The 19,470-nt window shown below is 42.5% G+C and overlaps 1 protein-coding gene across 3 annotated transcripts in view; it reads right to left on the bottom strand.

Moving 5' to 3' along the window:
* Nucleotides 1–1,481: 1,481 nt before the first annotated feature.
* Nucleotides 1,482–19,470, bottom strand: part of ATP8A2 (ATPase phospholipid transporting 8A2) — a 308,865-nt gene continuing 290,876 nt past the window's right edge. For all 3 annotated transcript variants that reach the window (XM_064717090.1, XM_064717096.1, XM_064717105.1), the window contains 2 exons: nt 9,074–9,165; nt 1,482–1,873 (listed from right to left, as the gene is read on the bottom strand). In XM_064717090.1, coding sequence (XP_064573160.1) covers nt 1,776–1,873; nt 9,074–9,165 — 190 coding nt within the window. In that variant the 3' untranslated portion in view covers nt 1,482–1,775. The remainder of the gene's footprint in view (nt 1,874–9,073; nt 9,166–19,470) is intronic.

Genomic DNA, 19,470 nt, shown 5'->3' with positions numbered 1-19,470 from the left:
CCTTATTGCATAATTGTCTCATTAGCACTGCAAAAAGAAGGTGATGACTTTTCCCTCTGTGCCATCAGCCTAATTCAAGAGCAATCCTTACTGGTGCTGCAGGAGCAAAACTTGCCTTTTCTAAAAGAGAAGGGGACTCTGAACCTCTGAGGTGGCACTGGAAACTGAATTATAGCACTTGAGCGCTGGCATTTACTCGCAACCCTTAAGAAAGATTAAACCAGGCTGGAACTTCCCTCTCCTTTGCTAAACATAAACATTCATATTCAAATTGCTTTCGGATATATTTAAATCAATAAAAACCTCTGGATGATGGTCAATAGGGCAAAAAACAACGCCAACTTTTAAATACACAGATGTAGTATATACATTAACCACGAAGCCTGGCTTAAACACAGCAGTATTTACTTTATACTGTTCAGAAACGTGGCTTGGTGACTAAAATTAATAGAACTTGTCTGGAGGACAGCATAAGCTTTCTAAGAGCTCTTTCAGCTTTAACTTATGCCCCAGTTTTTGCCTTTTTTTTTTTTTCTTCAAAATCCCAATCTATGCAGCAGCATGCCTGTCCCAGTGGCACAGCAAGGCCATGGAGCCAGCATTCCTTCCAGGGCTCATGGGTCTGGGTGTTTTGGGAAGCCTGTTGATGGATCAGATCTAGAAGAGGGACTGGTTTGGCTGAACAAACAAACAGCAGGTTTCCTCTTCACAATGGCCAGCTCTGTGTGTGTCCATGTGTGTGCACGCACGTGTGTAATCCCCTCCTGCCCTCCTCTGCAAACCTCTCTTTCCTGGCATGGGGAAGGCTTCCTTAGGGTTACACTATCAGCCTCCTACGCACATGTACATCTTATCAACGTATCTGACCAGATGGTACCTGTAAATTGAAATTCTCACTGTTTTATTCTACTATTAAACTGGGAATGGGGTCATGGAGGGAAGTCCCAGGCTACACTTGAAGTGCACATCCAAATACATCATGAAGCGTTATGAGGAGGCACCTAGTTGAGTTCATCTTGGTGTACAATGCCATGCACTCAAGACAGCTGCTCTGCCAAGCTCTGACTTCCACATCCTGGCTGTGTGAGTAAGCTATTATTTGGGTTTCAGAAAGCTAAGATAGAACCCTAATAAATCCTGTAAGATAGAACCCTAATAAATCCTGTAAGAGGGCAAATAGTCTAAGTAATTGATTGCTATCTTGTGTTATTCTGTCATAAGAAGGCAAATAAGCATTTTTAGCTACAAACTGTGTTGCAATCAAAAATTTTTACACCAAATGGTCTGTTGAAAATTTCAGCCAAATTAATTAACAGTGAATACAAGTAGGAGTAAAGTCTGCATGCAGTCGTGTGCACTTGGTCTGTGTGTAACAAAACAGGAAATCTCAGCACCCCGTTCCAATTAAGCAAAGGCTAATTTCTCACGGAACATAAATTTTCTACTTTTCCCCCAGAACAACTTTATGCCAATGTTTTAAATAATGGTAAAACATTGTTTTTAATTTCACACCTCACATAGCACAGTCAAATGCTTCATAACAACATAAACAAAACTTTAGGCAGAGCTTTGCGACTGAAGTCAAACAATTATTTCCCCCCCACAATATGCACTCAAGGTTTGCAGGGAGAATACAGAAACTTGTTGGCTAAGGCCACAGAAATGAGTTCTCTGGTGTTTTGGCTGCTGCTGCCAAACCTAGTCATGAATGTGTTAACAGTGGATGCATTGATCCAAATCCCATTATTCCCACCACCCATCAAGTAAAGAATAATTTATTCTATTTCTGATCTCCTTTTGGTTGTATCGTAGGATCGAACGACTTGTGACTGGGAAACAACACCGTGTTCTTCTTGAGAAAATGCATACCCATCTGAAAAAGCAGAAGAAGGAAAAAGAAATCAGTCACTGGAGTTGAGCTCAAGAGCACAGACCTCTTTTAGAAACAGTTTTAAGCATCACTGAAGTTATGTGATCGAGACCACTGCAACCTTAATTTCTGTGCTGTGCTTCTGATGCTCAGAGCTGCTCACTGCATTGCCCATGCGGCACAGAAAGGGTGTCTGCTGCCTGCCCTGTCCCTCTGCTCCCCTCCCCAGGGCAGGACAGTGCACACAGCCACCAAGGCCCTCTGAGTCAACCTAATAAGCTAGAGATTGATTTGAACACACTCCCACAGTACTCCCACAGTGGCAGAGCTTCTCTAAAGACTTAAGAGAGAGATAGATTTGCATTTCAGCTTGTCTCCTCTGAAGCCTGCTTGATACCAGCAGTTTCTCTGGAGAAAGCTGGGAATGTCTAGCCCACAACCAGATTTTTCTCACATCTTCCTCTTTACTCCCCTCAGGATTATTTTTTTGAACAATTTTTCAAGTGGAATCTGATGAATGACCCTGTGAAACTTTTGATTCTCTTGGCCAGTCACTTATATTTTGCATAGAGAAAACATGTTCTGGAGGCGTCTATTTGGTTAATCCTGCTGGCTAGCACAATCCTGTAGTCTCCCTAGAAACTACTCAGATGAAAATAACTACGTACCTGATTTCTTTTAAAGTATTGTGGACAGGCAAGTGACATTTATTGATAGCATCTGCAGAACACCACAATGCTGGTAAAACAGTCACAAATAGCTAATGGGCAAACATGATGAAACAGCAGACAGACTTGCAGACGTGGCCTTATAGAAAGTTCTGAATGGAAGACTATAGCAAAGGACAGGAGATTTTTTTGACACCCCGAGTCACAAGCACAGCAGGAAATCTTTGCCAGTAAGTGGAGGGGATTCAAACAGAAATACATTGCTTCAATCACATATCCCTCATGGAAGTGATTGCAGGGCAGCAGGAACCTTGATTTGATTATATGACCAATCATCCCAGCATCCCATTTCATTTTCCCTGAGCAGTTCCATGCCAATATACATACTGCTACGGAAGCACAGATTCGTTTTTCCTGCCTGTAGCTGAAGGTTCACAGAATACATTCATGAAGTGCAAACAGCCTTTTGGAAAAAAGTGTATCCATCCTGGATCATTGCAAAGGAAGTACGATGTACAAAACAGGCTTTCATTTAAAAAAGGGTAGATTCACACTTACACAAACACCTCCACTGGGTTTGTTCCATGTCAAGGGCCAGCATCCTGTTAGCATTTTTGGCTAAATTCTCCATGGATAAGTCAACTTGGTCAAAGACCACAAGCTTAAGCCCTAGAAGACTGAAGCCCATGTCCCATTGCCTGATTTGCATCGAGGTGGCTTTGCCATATTTACTTATCCATGAGATCATCCAGCGTAACGGAGTCTTCAACTGCCATAACCACTGCAAATCCAGCACTGACCACACAAGCCAGTAGTCCTGGGTGTCATCTTCCCATGACCTGCTTATTCCCAGTGCTGCCACAGGCCTGCAGACAGCCAGGCAGCCCAACCACTCCGCAATGCCAACGCAAAATTCAGTCAAAGGAACCTGTTCACTGCTGTCACATCAACAGGAAGCACCTTAATACAGCAAGAAATTTCAGGCTAAGATGATCTGTGACAAGAATACCAGGGGTATCCTTAAATGTTCATGTCCCTCATCCATCCTGGACTATCAGCAACAAGGGTTTTGTGTGTATGTCATGGGAAAGGCTGTGACCCCCAAGCTCCTCAGCTGAAGCTCAACATTTGGCAGCTCATGTAAGACTTTTCCTGTAGATCTCTATACAGGAAGATGAGTTCATATTACATTTTTCTATTCACATTACAATTAAAATTGAACTTCAAGCTGTTTAGGCAGCTGACTGTGCCTTGTGGAATCAAAATGCTGCAAAAGCTTGAGTCTCATCCACACTCCCCAAGCAGCTCTACATTTCCACTGCTTCCCGACCCCATCCAAAAACAATGAAAGTTTCCATCTGTCAGTTACATGGGAACTTTCCGGAAGTTTGAACTTTTCCCCCAACTCCAGTTTTAAAACCACACCTATGAGCCTGCCTTGGGAACAAGGCCCTTATTGTTCAGTGTCCTGCAGCAGCCCAAGGAAAGAGTACATTTCTTTGGGGCTTTCTGGGCACAACCCACTCACCCTCACAGAAGGAAGGACCTTTATACTCTGAGACTTTCTATTAATGGAGGAAAGTAGCACTTTTGAATATCTGTCAATAGGGCTCATTTGTTACAAAGAGATTCACATTCTCATCAAATCTAAGGTTTCACTGGTACCAGGTATCAGACAATCTACTGAATTTTAAAAGCATCCTGTTGCATTTTTTAAAGCTTTGATATTCTATGAGTAGATCTGAATCTAGTCTCCCATTAGGTCTCTCATTTAACACTCTTTTTCTGTTCACTGCAATGTCTGTTCTGGTCTGTGCAATGTTGGGCTACAGCAACCATCTCGATGAGCGTGCCTCCAACACAGACAGCAACGCTGTGCAAGCTCAACAGCATCTCCTGGCAACAGCTTCCAAGACCAGGACCAGAGAGTGTCCACAGGGCTCTCTTTATTCCAGAAGATCTCCTCATGGAAGGACTGTTTACAGTTTTTGTCACTTCAGGGATTTGTTTTAGAGGCCTTCTACTCCTTGCACTCTCCTTCTATTCTTGCACTCACCCAAATTGTCTGCCCCAGGATTTGTTTCGGCCAGACAGCAAGAGGGCACCTGTCACTGGCAGCCCATCAGAACTCTCACCTGCTGCAGCATTTCACTAGTTCCTACTACAGTGGTATCACGGTTTAGTACTGTCCAAACTATAAAATGCATCTTTTTGTTTGCCTTTGCAGAAAAATGCCCAGATTCAAATCCACTGAAACTTTTAGGGGATTGAGAAGATGTGAGAGACCTTTTTTTTTTTCCAATCTCTTTTAGGAAACATTACTTCTATGATAGCAAAACTCTCTCTGACATAATGAAAATCAACATTGTGGTATCACTTGACCAACCAAATTCTGTCTCAGGCGAAACATTTGGTTCTGCAGTCTTTAAGGAGATTTGCTGTGATGTCACAGTGCATGTTCACCAGTTAAAAAGTGAATGCTAACTCAGCTTTGACTCAGCAACCATCTTCTATTTAACTTGGGAAAGGGAAAGCTGCCTAAAATCTTGAACAGTTTGACTAATGCTTACTGAAGTAAATAATTTCTCTTCTGATAAACCATGCCTGTGTTTTCTTAAGGACCCAAGAGGAATTCCTGACAAATGGTCCCATCTCTTTAGTCTCAGATACCAACTTACTGGTATTTGCAAGTAAAAATAAGAGTCAGATGCCACAGCATCAAATTCTAAACCAATTATTCCTATTTCTTTCCCCAAAATTGATATTAAAGTATTGCAACTCCACTTAACAGTCAACAAACATGTAGCTTGGAAAAAATACAGAATGTATATTATATTTCAAACACAAGAAAGATAAGAGGAAAAAAAAAGTTTAAAAAGCATCTCAAGTAGCTCCCCTGTTGTTTTTCAAATAAAAATGCACTAGCAGAAAAGTGAAAGGAAGGAGGTGTCTGCTAGTGGAGAATAAATGGTGGGATTAGAGCCCTCAGCATGAACACATTATTATTATTTATTATTTGTCAGCCCCCATACTGTGAAACGAACCTCAGATGACAGGTGTTTTTTCTCCACTGATTAATAAGGTGCAAACCATATGCTCTGCATTCAGATTTACTCTATGAAATCACCATATTCTGTCAAAGGAAGAAGGATTTTCTTGGCTAGCATAGGAAGCCTGGGCCAAGTGCAGTAATCCTCACTCAGGCATGGCTGTTGGCGTTTCAGAGGGAGCTCTGCCAAAGCCCTGCTTAATGGGAGCAGACTCAGCTCTATTTTTAAAGAGCACATTGAGACAAATGATAACTGAACACCAGCAGGGGCATTACAGGAGGGAAACCACCCTAGAAGGATGCTGTGGAACCTTCCTTATGGATGGAGGGTACCCTTCCCATCCTCTGGGGGCACAGGTGATACAGGTCAGTCACGCAGAAGGAAAGGGGAGGTCAAGAGCCATCTTTTATATCTACAGAGTTTGTCCAAAGGAGGTGCTGCTCTCACAAAGTCACAGCAGTAAAAAAGACAAGAACCTGGATGGAGGCCTGGGGAAAACCTCCTGCTCATTCTTAAGAGGTTTCAGAAAGCAGATGGCAGCGGGGAATGACCAATTTCACCAGGCACCTTCATCAGGAGGTGAACATAGCTTGGGGAGCAGTGTTGTCAGCAGTGCCTACAAGATTGCACTGAGATGGTTTTATTTTAGCACCTGGGTTTGATAACCATATGCAACTCTTCCACTAAAGTCAGGAGCTTCACATTGCCTTTTTTTTTTAAGTTTTCACAAATGTCCCAGAAAGGAACCACGTGATCTTTGGCACTACAGTCAGCAGAAAATTTCTTTCATGCTTCTGGCAGGTCTACACAATTCAGGAACACAAAAACAAAGAGCAAGAAAAACAGCCATGAAGGTTTTACTTTAAGGACATACCCTTCCAAATGGACAGGGCTAGTCTCCAAGGCAGCCGCTCTGAGCCAGTTTCTTTAATGAGAGGAGGTGTTTGAGAGACTAATCCTGGCTGGCACTCCCACATGGCACTGCCATGGCACTGGCTATGAGGCTCTGTTGCCCACTTTGGGGGCGGGACCCACAAGTGCCTGGTGCTGTATGGGAGCAGCCCTGACACACATCATGCCTTAAGGTCTTGTGCTGTGCTAATGCTTTTGAAAAGGGCTGGCTCACCAACAGAGAGCCAAGGAAACACACAGGGAGCTTCTGCCTCTTGTACAGAGCCGTGTAGCCTTATTTCAGTCAGCTCTTTACTCTCACCACTGACCACCAGTAGTAGCCCAGAAACTCCCTGTGAGGTTTTTTTCCTTTCCATGTGACTGGAAACAAAGCTGTTTAGGCATTGCTTCCTCCCAAAACATTTGGAAATGGTTGCTGTCAAAAATAAAGTAATTTCCAACCCAGTACTGCATCTTTACAATCTGTGCTACCAAATTTAATCCCATTTTCATTCCTTGTTGGGACCAAGGCAATCCATTTGCTTAAGCTTTTGTCAGCTCTAACTAAACAAACCATTTTCCTCCTTTATATGTAAGCAACAGATTCTGAGTTTAAGTCACAAAAGCAATTTTTGGTCTTCACAGCCTGGGAATTTAGGGCCTGGTGGAAACACATGAACAGTTCAAGACTTCAAACAGAGTGCTTGTAGTGTGATTTAAGATACTGGCCTGGCATGTCAAGGCTACTGCCCTATTCATCAACTCTTTGCTTTGAAGATTTTTAGCATTTAGTAAACAGTCGTACAATCCAGGGTTGTGAAAACAGCACATATGTTCCCTGGATTTTACATGGCCTTGTACATATAGCAGTTATGCAACACTGGAAAATAATATTTGACAAGAGATGACAGAAGTAATGGATACATCACTAAAACCATCTTTCAATCCTAACAGCTTCACAGTCAAAATTTATGTTCATGTGAAAAACAGATTGCTGATTGTAACCTGTCCTGAATGGCCTGACTCATTTAGCACTTAATCATTAGCATTTACAGGGAAGCTGGTTATCTAAATTAGGGTTTATTTTGATCTCGTTTTTCTTTCCCCATAGCTGTTTGCCTACTAACAACCTGATTATGTGTTCTTTGAGACTAAAAGCACATATTAAGTCTGACTAGTTACCCCCTGGTATAGCTCCTTTCTGCAGTGCTTCACAGGTTTCAGACTGTGGTTAAGTCTGCACAGCAGACTATTTTGACAGCCATTTACTTGTGCATTTTATGGATTTCTTCTGCCAATCATTGCTTTTGGAATCTCCTCAGATCATGTTTGCATGCCCAAAGCCATGCTGCTATCAGCATCCCTGGCTCCTTTGTACAAAGGATTAAACCCTTGCAGAAATGTGGTCCACAGGGGTGCTCTGCTCACTGACCTCTCTTCCCAGACATAGTGGGATTGATTGCCAAAGACCCGAGATCCCTTGACAGTGATGGCAGCCTTCCAATGGCTCTATCAAGGACAAACACTATCAGATCCATCACCGTCCCACGCTTCTAGTCAAATTTCCCATGGAAAACAAGAATACCTCAGGTATTATCCCAGCCCTGCCTCCATGACCTGAGCCATAACAGTTCTGCTACAGAAGGAGACACAGCCAGCAATGAAATTTGACTCCTCTGTGATTCTTGGGCAGTCAGGGGTGTCACTTCCTACTGCAATTGCAATACAAACCCCAAATCCTGAGTGTCTGCCCCTTGCCCTGTGTGCAGCAGCACTGCACAATGAGGGAGTTACTTTCTTTAATAAATAAGCCTATTGATACCACCAGTTTCATCACAAGAGAGACTGCATTTGCTCACTAGAAAGGGCTGACTGGACTCCCTGGTCCCTCAAGACAGCTTGGTCCTTTGGCGCATCTGGCCTGCAGAGCTGCTAGAGATGATTTTAAATATTGTGGAAGCTTTTAAAACACTGACAAAAGCCCATCAGGTCCTGCAGACACAGGAAGACAACTAAATGGATGACTTATACATCAACAAGAAATGCCACTGATTTGAAGCAGCAGTAGTAGCCAGTTGTGATGTTGCTTCTCTTTTCCCAGCAGCAGACAAAGAGGGAGAGGAAAGTGAGAGAAGCAGATCTGCAGGCCATGGCTTTCCTCACAGCAACAAACAGAACCCTAATGGCATCCCTGAAACATCTCTGTATTCTCAGCTAACCACAGCTAACATGACATTTCATACAGAAATAATTTCTATTAAAGCTAGGCTCTACCATAACATTTACTTTACACAGAGTTTTTGATTTTTAGACTATTCTTAAGACTATCAGAATTCTACCTTTAGAGAACCTGCATACTGGGATTCTATCATTTGGGCCTGGTGATTGAATCCCAGGGAATTAACCACATTTGAGCTCCCCTTGCCTAGGGCCAGATACACTAATTCCACTTCCAAATGTACGTGTCTCGCTTGGCAGCTCAGCCTCAGCGTTAGATTATCTCTACCTACAATTTAATTAAAAAATAATCACCCTTGGCTTCCCTGACGTGGAGCTAGGCTGTGAAACAGAGGCGGACGTGAGCCGCTACTTACGTGACACGCTTTGCTGGACAGAATGAGCACGGAAAAGGCTCGGAGGAGTTTTCCTGCCGAGCCTTTTTAACAAATGGTCACGTTCGTTCACGCTAAGGGAGACAGAAAGAGAGAAAACACACCGGTGAGTAACCAGATCATTTCAAGGTAAAAGTCAACTGTATTTAAGGTACTTATCAGTTTTGACTTTGTCAGTGCTAAAGGTGGTTGTAACATGAAAAAGAATTTTCTCTCTCTTTAAACTGCACATTATGAAGAGAACTCCTCCTTTCTAAGGACACTTTGTATAAATCTACTTTGGTCAGTTCATCCCTAATATCACCATCATTGTGATTTCTGAATGTGTGATGCCTCTAAATTAGTATGAAACATATCAGAAGTCTGACATTGAGTGATATGGAACATTAAGAAGATGTCTCTTTAGTATTATGCACATGAATCACAGCATACACAAACTGCCTTAGAGAGAAGGAGCAAAGCATTGTCGCTTGGCACAAGGTACAAGGCTTCTATCACACCTGCAAAATGGCCTGAAGCAGCCAAAGGTAGGACCCATAGTTAATTCTGCCTTCTAAAGAATGCTCTCACTTTAACCAACCTCCCATATGGAAAGAAAACTTTCTATTCAGTTTTCTTTATTAAAAACCTCTTGGTTTACACAGTTCTTGTCAGAGGCCTGAAAAAATTGGTGCTGAATTTACAAAAAGAGAAAATACCAACTTAAGATGAAAAACACAGTACGTTTACAACAGGTGTAACATACCAACAAGAATTATTAGAGACACTCTCCACTTTGATTTTTATAAAAAAACAACACTCGCTTCATCAATAACTTGATGCCCAGAGTTAAAAAATTATTACTAAGATCCTGACCTTTCAATGCACTTAATTTTGTATATGAGTCCCACTAAGTTCAATGGGGTTTTAAAATAACATAGGCCTTCAAATCTCATTGCACTGGAGCCTCAAGTAACTTCAGTATCAGATTATTTTCAGAAAGGTATTAGAGTCTACTTTGGTTCAAAGTTCTCCACAATTGGTCTGTTTATTCCTCCTCACCCTTGTTTCTGACACTGAGATGGAGCTAGTGCATAGAAGGGATCTGTTTGCTGGTACAGCTCCTTGCAGTGCCTTTGTCCCATTTGCCCCACATTTACACTGTGTCTCCGTTTTCCCAGTCCGCTTTTTCTTTCACATCTTTATTCACAAGGAGCAATTGCACTGATTATGCTGCAAACATGGATACACACCTGAATGCCAATGCTGGTATCTTCCTTGGGTTAGATTACAAATTCACATGCATTTGGTGTAGGAAATGGAAATCCCAGCAAGCGCAGCTGCTGCTGTCGACACGCTAACAACAGCTTTAAACAAACAACTCCCTTTCACTGAAGCAGTTTGCTAACTTCAATCAGGAAAGTAACTGAAGAATCTCTGAGATGCCTGTAATATGTAATCCAGCCATGCAGGCTTATATTCCACTTAATAGTCCATTAGGGCAATAGCCAGGCTCACGGTCCACTGTTCAGTGCATAATGAGGTGTCCACAAAAGACAGGGTGGAATCCTTCTCATTTTCCTGTGATCCCTAAGCTCACACAGCTGAACTAGAAGCTTGTAAAACCTATGGACTCCTCCTCAAAATCTTTACAAACTCTAAGCATTTTCAGACACTTGGTCTCTTCCCCTCCTTCCCAGGCCTGGCACCATAGAATCACACCTGCAATGGGTATGGCAGGTTGCTTTCCCTGCCTGCAGTCAGCAGTATTTCCTCAACATAAAACAGAAGTTGATAATAAATTTTGAAGCAAAGTATTGACTCCAACTGAGTTTGTCAAACAAACTCTAACAACTCTTGGCTCAGGAGACCTACAGGTGTTCAAAGAAGAAAGGATCAGAGGTTTCCATTAAAACTAGGGTTACAGCATGAAAGCTTCTAAAAATCTTGGAGGACCCAAGTGATTAAAAAAACCAAGATCAGTTTCTGGCTGTAAGAAAATCTAGCACATACAGAAAGAAGTTTATACCTGTTCCAAGCAGGCAGCATGAGGGAAAACACATACTACTAAGAATCACCAGGTAGGGGTGATGCAATGGAAGGCACAAAGCAAGGCATGAGACTTTCTAACCTTTAACCTTCCTTGCTTAGGAAGCTGACAGCCTGCAGAACCAGCCACTACCAGTGCATGTGCAAACCAGTAATGCTGTACTGCACAACCTCCTGCTGCCTGCAGGAGACTGCTGAGTAACTTGTTAGTTTAGTGAAGCACTGTCTAAACACACTGCTGTTCTGTGAATGACAAAAGTGAAATACTCGTTCATGTTCTGCAGGCAAAGAACATGTAGGAAGACTCTTTTCTATCTCGGTAGGAGGGTGATTTAAACTTAAACCAATCAAACTTAAACCAATCAAAAATACTGTTGTAAGCGACAAATAAGCAATATTTGCCACAAAATTCTTATACTGAGAATGGAATTAACCACAGCAGAAAAGCTCAAGGAAAAATTCTTCATCTGCTTGTCTACCATGCAGCAGTAGATGAAGTGCAGACCAATAATGCTTAGCCCCTCAGGCTTCTGCATTCAGTGTGTGGAGGAAAGCCTGCTGTCAAGGGACCTCTGAACAGGAGTGACACATTGCAGCTCTAAGAATGCCAAAACTATGCTATCTTTGATATTGCTAATTATAATCAACAAGTTCAAAACTGAAGTCACATCTGATTTTCCCATTTGGGAAATTATATTGGACTGTATCTATGCAGAGAAAGAGAAACTCACAGTAGAATTAGAGTATTTGTGGTTCAAATATGAGGGATGGCTAAATAGACTGCAACGCAAGACCAGTCAAATACTATAAGATAAACCTTTAATACACAGAAGGTAATGCAACACAGTTCTTCTGAATTGGATGAGTATTTTATTTAGCTACAGATATTAGATCTCCCAATAAAATCCCTGAAGTGAAAGTGAAGTGGCTTTCTTAACTAGTAAGTGTTTGCACTTGTACAAGTCCCTGCTTTCAGAAAAGGTTTCTGCCTGCTGGTAACAGGCAACAAAGTGAAGACTTCTCTGTCTGCCTCACACTTTGATGCAAAAGTAACAACACTAGGCTCACAGGCAACAGGTTAGGCCTTGCTCACATAAATACTGCTTGTAAATCAACCCCAAGCATTAGCCATGATTTTCAGGTTTAATTCTGTTTCCTAGTGACCCTGAGCCAGGGCCTAAATACTCCCATGGGATCTAAGGATGGCATCTTCAGATGCATTGAGACAAAAGGATAAGAGATCATGAGATCACACTCTGATTACTGGACAGTGGTGTTCATATTCAGGAATCTTGTCAGAATGGAAGAAGTCACAAACCCAGACATTCTTACGGAAGTCACTTCCATAAGAAAGTGTCAGTGACATGGAAAGTGACAGTGAAATATGCTTTAGCTGGTTAGTCAGTAACCTCCAAGGGGTAAGGGAGAGGCACCATCTATCTCTAATGATATGAAGGACAAAGGACACAGACAAAATGCTTTGAACTAAATATATACTTGACTAGAACAAAAACTGTTAAAAGGTCTCAATTCTGAGAGTTTCTATGAAAAAAAAAAATTTAAAAAAATTATTAGCCAAGTCAGTCAAAATCAGATTTAGTTGCTATCAATAATGCAGAATACCTTAGGCCAGGAATACCTTTGTGATGGCTTCATAAGAAAGTCAAGATGACTTCTGCCTGCCTAGAATTCTGTGCTAGCAACATCACACAAATTCATTTAGTGAATGACAAATCAAAAGGTAAACTAAAGGCAACATGTTATTTCATAACAATGCTTTCAATTCCATGAATAAAACGACTCTTCCATCTTCCTATCTGAATTGCTCTAAGGTGTCAATGGAGACCTTCATTTTATTTTTGTATTCTCTTCTTCTTATCCCTCACAAAAGCAAACAGCCCTTAAATCCAGGCAACAAACATCTGGCTTTACACATTCAAATGAGATGCATCAAAACAAACAGAATAATTCAAAGCTGACCACAAGGTCCTGCTGTCTCATTTGCTCAAGTAATTAAAAAAAGATGAGCTTCGCCACAATTAATCTACTGAGCACTAATTAGCGTTAATGAGGATTTGGGGTATTTGGTAGAGTTTGACCCAGAATGTCCTCCTGAGTCCATTAATTGACTGGTGGCAAAAGCTGGGATCACAAAGACCGGAAGGTTAAAGTGGATGCAGGTGTCTCTTAAAATTGGATCCTCCCTTTGAAAACACATGCCTATCTCAGTTAAAAAAGAAAAAATAGAAATTCAGAGCCCTCCTTCTCTCACAAAAATGGAATTCTTGTTTGTGTTTTGTTATGATTTGCCAGAGGAGATACAGAGCAGAAGCACACCAAATAGGTAAATACACTCAGTTGCCACTGGTTTTAACTCACTGCCCTTCTGGATTATGAAGAATTCAGTCAGACACAGACATTAGAAATTACTTGGTTTGTTTCTGCTTTCCCCTTTCCAGAAGGAAGAACTAGGGTGCCTAGTGAAGCCTTACCAGGGCTGCTAGAGATGACACAACTGAAGCACACAAACACATTTCCCAGCTGCCCACCCCTTGCCAAAAACATGCCAGGAACTCAAGGCAGAACCTTGGCTCTCCAGGGCAAGATAATCAGGGTCCATGGATAAGCCCAGAGGACAAGAAAGCTGCAGCTGTTTGCCCTATCATCTGAACACCTACAAAGCCCTCACTACACTGCCTGCAGGTGCAGCATCACTGGTTCTGTACCCTAAAGTGGAGCTGCAGCAGACAGCCACTGATAAATAATCAGCTTAGTTTAAACCAGAAAATCTAAACCTCCAAGGCTTAGGCTGAAGTTCTGTCCTTAACTCCACAGCCTCCCTCCTACCCATAAGGATTTTCAAAAGAAACAGCAGGTAAACCCTTGTTCAGTCTCTTTGCTTCCAGTGGCACACACTCTGCTAAAGACAGCCTGAGAAACTCTGGCTGGCTTTCATTATTCTCCTGTTGGAGGAAACATCTTGCAACGGGTTGCCCTGTCACTGTGACAGCAGGGACCTGAAAGAATGAGGGAGGGGAGAAGTTTTAGTAAAATATCCCATGTGGCTAAACAGAAGGTAAAAGACTAGCAAGTTTCTGTCCTTGTCATCTTGGCCTGTGTATTGAATTTTGAGAGGAAAAGAGGGTACTCTTCTCTCTCTTTTTAAATTTTAGAATTAAAACATAATACTTGATCTCTTCCATACATTTCAAACAATAACTTACAAAAAAAAGTTTGCCGTTTCTTGCTGACATGTTTCTGTCACTGAAAATCACATCAACATAAAATAAAAAGAGCAAGAAGAAAGGTCTGAAGCAGACCTCTCCAGCTTTGATCAATTCTAATCACCAAATCCTTTACAAGCAGACTGTTCATTTTCATTTCAGTCTCTTGGCTCTCAAACTCCCTTATGTGTCTTCTGAAGAAGAATCAGAGGTTCAAGCACAATGGCTTCTCCCCAAGTACACCTGGCAGAGAGGCCTTGCAGATCCCTCTCTGGCTGCTAGGACATGGCATGTATTCCTGAGGATTTATTCACAAGTTCCATCTCTCACCTTTCACACAACATAACACTGCTTAAAGGCTTACAGCATCGATCACAGTGCTGGCAGACACAGAGCAAGAACTGTACACCAGGCAGAGGCTGTGGCCACACCTCTGTAATTGGCCAGAGGAAACTATTGTTCTTCCTCAGATAGTCCTTGCTGGATGAGGGCATCCCTCCAGAACCACCCCAGGCCTTGGTTTAACATGGGTTTTTTTAGTTTAGAATTGTTAGAAGTTATACAGCAGGCAGAGACATAACTAGCATAGGCTCAGCATAAGGAGGACATTAAAAACAACATTATTTCAGACCAGGAATTCAAAATTAAAGCATGCAAATAATCACAAATGCAAGTCACACTAAGGCTGAGGGCTCAGCAAAACTCTATGCTCAAACACCCAGAATACTCCAGGGCTGGGGAAGAAAGGCCCAGCTGGCTCAGACAGCAATTGTATCTCCATGCTCTGGCTGCAGTGACATCACAGAGAGGATTCACTCTCCTACACAACTGCCAAAGTGGCAACGAGGGGCTTCTGCTGGCTTCCCTCTCTCATCCACAAAGAGGAGATGTTATTTTTTGTTATCTACATTCGATTGCAGGAATGTTTTACTCTGAGGTCAGAGTAGGAGGTCCTTTTAATTTAAAAGGCAAACAGGCATTACTGATAATGAAGCGGCAATGTAATCAAAGGAAATCTCTGGAGCATTTCACAAGGAAGTGTCTGAGGCATATAAACAGTAAAACAAAAAAAAAAACCAAACCAGCATTTTCTTTGCAGAGTCAGCATCTACAAACACTGCTCCTTAATCACTCTGGATCCAGCTGAAATAGACATCCCAAACCATGCTTCTTTTGCATTTTACTGTAAGTACTCAGCACGCCATTAATAAAAACCCACCACTAGGACACCAAAGGGTCACCAGGCAAAAACCACAGAGGAATGAAGACAGAAGTGCTGCCTGTGCCACTAGCAGGCCGGGAGGTGCCAGAAGTTACCTGTCAGAGGTGACTCCTGCAGCAGCCAGCCAGGATTTAAGGAGCACCAAGTCCTTGCTGAGGGCTCAGCAACAGCCAGCTTTCCAGAGAAGCTGAGCTCTTACCCTCTGCCAGGGTGTAGCACTTCCAGGACTTCTTAGTGCAACAGGCTCCCCTCCAGGTACTTCCAAAGCACATGTGAAAGCCACAAAGCTACCTTCCCTCTTCATAAATTGTATTTGACATTATCCAGCCAAAATGCCTGATAAGCACCAGATGTATCTGGATGTGTGGCCCTGCAAGGCTGACTTGGAGCATGTTGAGGGCAGCCAGCTCTCCAGTCCATGAGAACATGGGGTATTGAGCTCAGCCCACATGCAGCTGCAAGCTTTTTATGCTGCCTGGATGTGAAATGGTTAAAAGAGTGTTATATACCTTGAGCAGCAGCCCCATGGATGTCCTGGTGGTGACTGATGGCTAAAGCAGCTCCTGCCCCCACCAGCCAGTGTCCTGACAGTGCTCCCCACATCACCCCACTTCTTTCAGCTCACACATGACATGGATCCAAACAGTGGAGCTGATCCAGAGGAGCAGCTGGGGCAAAGATGGGCAGTATGACCACGGCTGGCAATGAGTGGTTTGGGAAACTGTTAAGGCAGCCTAGCAGCCCCATCAACAGGAACCCAAGGATGCATGGCCCTCACCAAAGCCCTGAAGAAACACTGCTGTCCCAGGCTGTGACTTGGCTTGGCAGCAGGCTACTCCAGCCAAACAGCAGCTGTCCCTCTGTGTCCCAGACATCTGCATGGAGGGGCACCTGCAGCCAGTGTGCAGCAGCAGTGCCCAGGGCAGGCGCTCACAGGTCTGCCTGCGTTGCCACACCAGACTGTACCCATGGCAGAATCACCCTGCAGCAGCAGATGGAGGCCAGGACACGCTGTGAGCTTCAGTCAGCCCCCATTTGCAGTACATATATAGAGTTCTGGGTCAAATTCTTCACTCCAAATCCACAGAAACCCCTTCAAGTTGGTCCTTAAAGTCATATGGCTAAAAGCAGGACAAAGCTTTCCCTTTTCATGATACGCAAAGATGATTTACATTTTCTTTTTTTCAATAACAATGTCTTAAGGTAGAAAAGTCAGATCCTTCTTTGATTCCAAAAAGCACTTGGACAATCCATTCTCGCCTTCATTTTTGAGACTGTTATTCCTAAACTTCTCTCAAAGACTACTTAGAATGATATTGGGTTTGCATAGCAAGGTTTTAGTAGTGGGAGGCTATTGGGGTGGCTTCTAGGAGAAGCTGCCATAAGCTTCTCCCACATCCTACAGAGCCAATGCCAGCCAGCTCCAAGATGGAATAACAGTGTAGGTTTGATAGGCACCTTATGTCCAGTCAGGGTGAGCCCACTGTAAAAAGACCAAGCACTTTTAAAAAATACAGTCTAAAAGTCTCAGCACTGAACATCACATGCCTCTCTGAAATGCAGCAATCCTAAGAAAATAATGGAGCTCTCTCTCTGCTTAAAGTACCTTTCATTTCCAAGCACTGCAAACACTAAGCACTTGTATATGCATTTCTTTGGGGGTGGAAGGCAGACATCACTGTCAGATGTCCTAAAGTCAGCTAACTTAAATCAAAACTTGAAGCTGCCCAGTTTTGCCCTCAGCCTTCCCAAAACAGGGGAACTGACCCAATTTAAACATCTGAGAAGCAGAAAAGGCTAAATGTGGCTTGCTGCTTTTTAGCTACCCTCCTTTTGGTATCAGTGCTGTTGACTTCTTGTCCCTAAGTGCCTCACTTTGCACTTACTCTACTGGGTGCTTGGTCATATCCTTTACAGATAAGGTGGCATTACAGTTGCAATTATAACATTCTTTTCCTACTCACTCATTTTTTTCAGAAGTAGTCACCTTGGAGGGTGAAGTCTTCCGTGCTTGGTCTCTGTGCACAGATTTTTTCTGGTTTGGGTTTTTTTTGTGTGGATTTTTTTAAAAATCCAAACTTACTGGTTTACTAGAAGTTCACTTACATACTTTTACTGAAGTTAAGACTACTTCTGTCTTCAAAAACTCTAAACTCCTCCTATCAGCTTTTTTTCTTTCTTTCTTTTTTTTTTTTTTTTTGCTTTTCTTTCAGAAAAGCTAAAGAACAGTTCAGGGCAACAACAAAAAATAAAAAATGAACCTTGAAAGTTTCATGAACACAATTTAGAGCACAGCCCAGGACAACTGGTTGAGCTGAAAAAAAAAATCCAACCCAAATTGCTTTTCTTTAAGCTTTTAAGTATTTTGTAATTGTCCACTAAATATTTAACACCTAATACAACTTGTGTTTTCTTGTTCTTGCTACGCTTAACTTGGCACTTTATTCTTTACTGCAAATCAGCGAGGAGAATGCAGACTCTCCTGCCTCTCTTCAGAGACTGGGTTAGGCAGCAGAGGAGTCAGGGTCCCGGCAGACTGCTGAAGCCATTAGGCTGGAACAGTTGTTATGGAGCAGTTCTCCTGCTGTGCAGCCTGGAGGGAAGATTTCTTCCTCCCTCCCCTGTGGAGATCCTCAGTGCCCAACCCAGTAAGTCAGGATTAGGCATCAGAGAGATTGGCCCCTTAATCAGTTTTAACTCTCATCTTGTAATGTTCCTTTTTCCTAATCTTTCTTTTCAATTTACAACTTCATTCTGGTCTTTGTTCTAATACTGTACCTCCATCAACTTTGACTTTGATAGCAGATTTGATCACAGCTGTAAATCCTTCTCCGGGTCACCAGGTTTTAACCCTATTTGTGCAGTGGATTTCCCTCAAGGTTACATGATAGCTACAACCAGGATGGCAAATAATTAATTGCACTGGAGAAGGGGAATGTCAACTCTAACAGGTTTGCACTAGCAAGCAGGCACTTGGGTCCCCAGTGCCAGTGGGAACATGGTAAATCCCCTGTCAGACCTCTGGCCAGGTTATGAATCCCTTTCTGTCCTCTCCACCCCATCTCTGCCCCACAGCCCCCCCAAAGTGGAATCAAACCTGGTAATTTCAAGTGCCTCACACATAGGGGTTAGAAATGTCAGAAATAAATCATACATATTAAATGAGAAAATAATGTGACGATTCCTTACTGATATGGGACAGAAGGGAGAGAGAAAAGGACAAGCGTGGAATAAAAGAAAATTATGCTTTTTCCACCTTCCATACATGAATGTTTACCATATGGAATCAAAGAATTTTTTTAAAAAACGCTACTGATATAATTTTGTGTGCTTTTTGCTAGTAAAAGGAGTCTAATATCTTTTTACTAGAAAAGCTGCAAGGAAAAATCGTAAATATGCCAGTCACTTTCTTGTGTATGCTAGTAGAGAAATCGCACCTTTCCTTCCCAGAAATGGTGTGAAGAACATCTGGAAAAATTGATAAAGAGGATGCTGAGACCTCAAAACCCAAAATACACCTCTCCCCTCTTCAACCTCATTTTATGTTCAGCTGTAGTGTATGGGCTGGATTCAGATCAGAGTCATGCACATCCTGAGTAAATACATCGAAGTCAACACATTTCATGAAACAAGAATTTGGCTCCAAACATCCCATGCTGTTTAACCAGCTGAAAGCACAAGACTGAGCTTGATTCAAGTAAGATTCACTGCACCTGCTGATGCAAAGGGGCCTCAATGGCATGGTCTCCCTATTCCAGTAGATGTAACTTGGGGTGCATCAGTACAGAGTACTTTGAAATACAATGAGCCCAAGCCTCACTCCTCTTGATCCTAATGAAAAAGCTTGCCTCTTCCTCAGGAGCCAGGAGATCAGGTCCTCACCTCATTCATGTATTTCTTAAAAG

The sequence above is a fragment of the Zonotrichia leucophrys genome, chromosome 1 (assembly GCF_028769735.1).
Source record: "Zonotrichia leucophrys gambelii isolate GWCS_2022_RI chromosome 1, RI_Zleu_2.0, whole genome shotgun sequence".
NCBI lineage: Eukaryota > Metazoa > Chordata > Aves > Passeriformes > Passerellidae > Zonotrichia > Zonotrichia leucophrys.
This window is presented reverse-complemented; position numbering and strand designations above follow the sequence as displayed.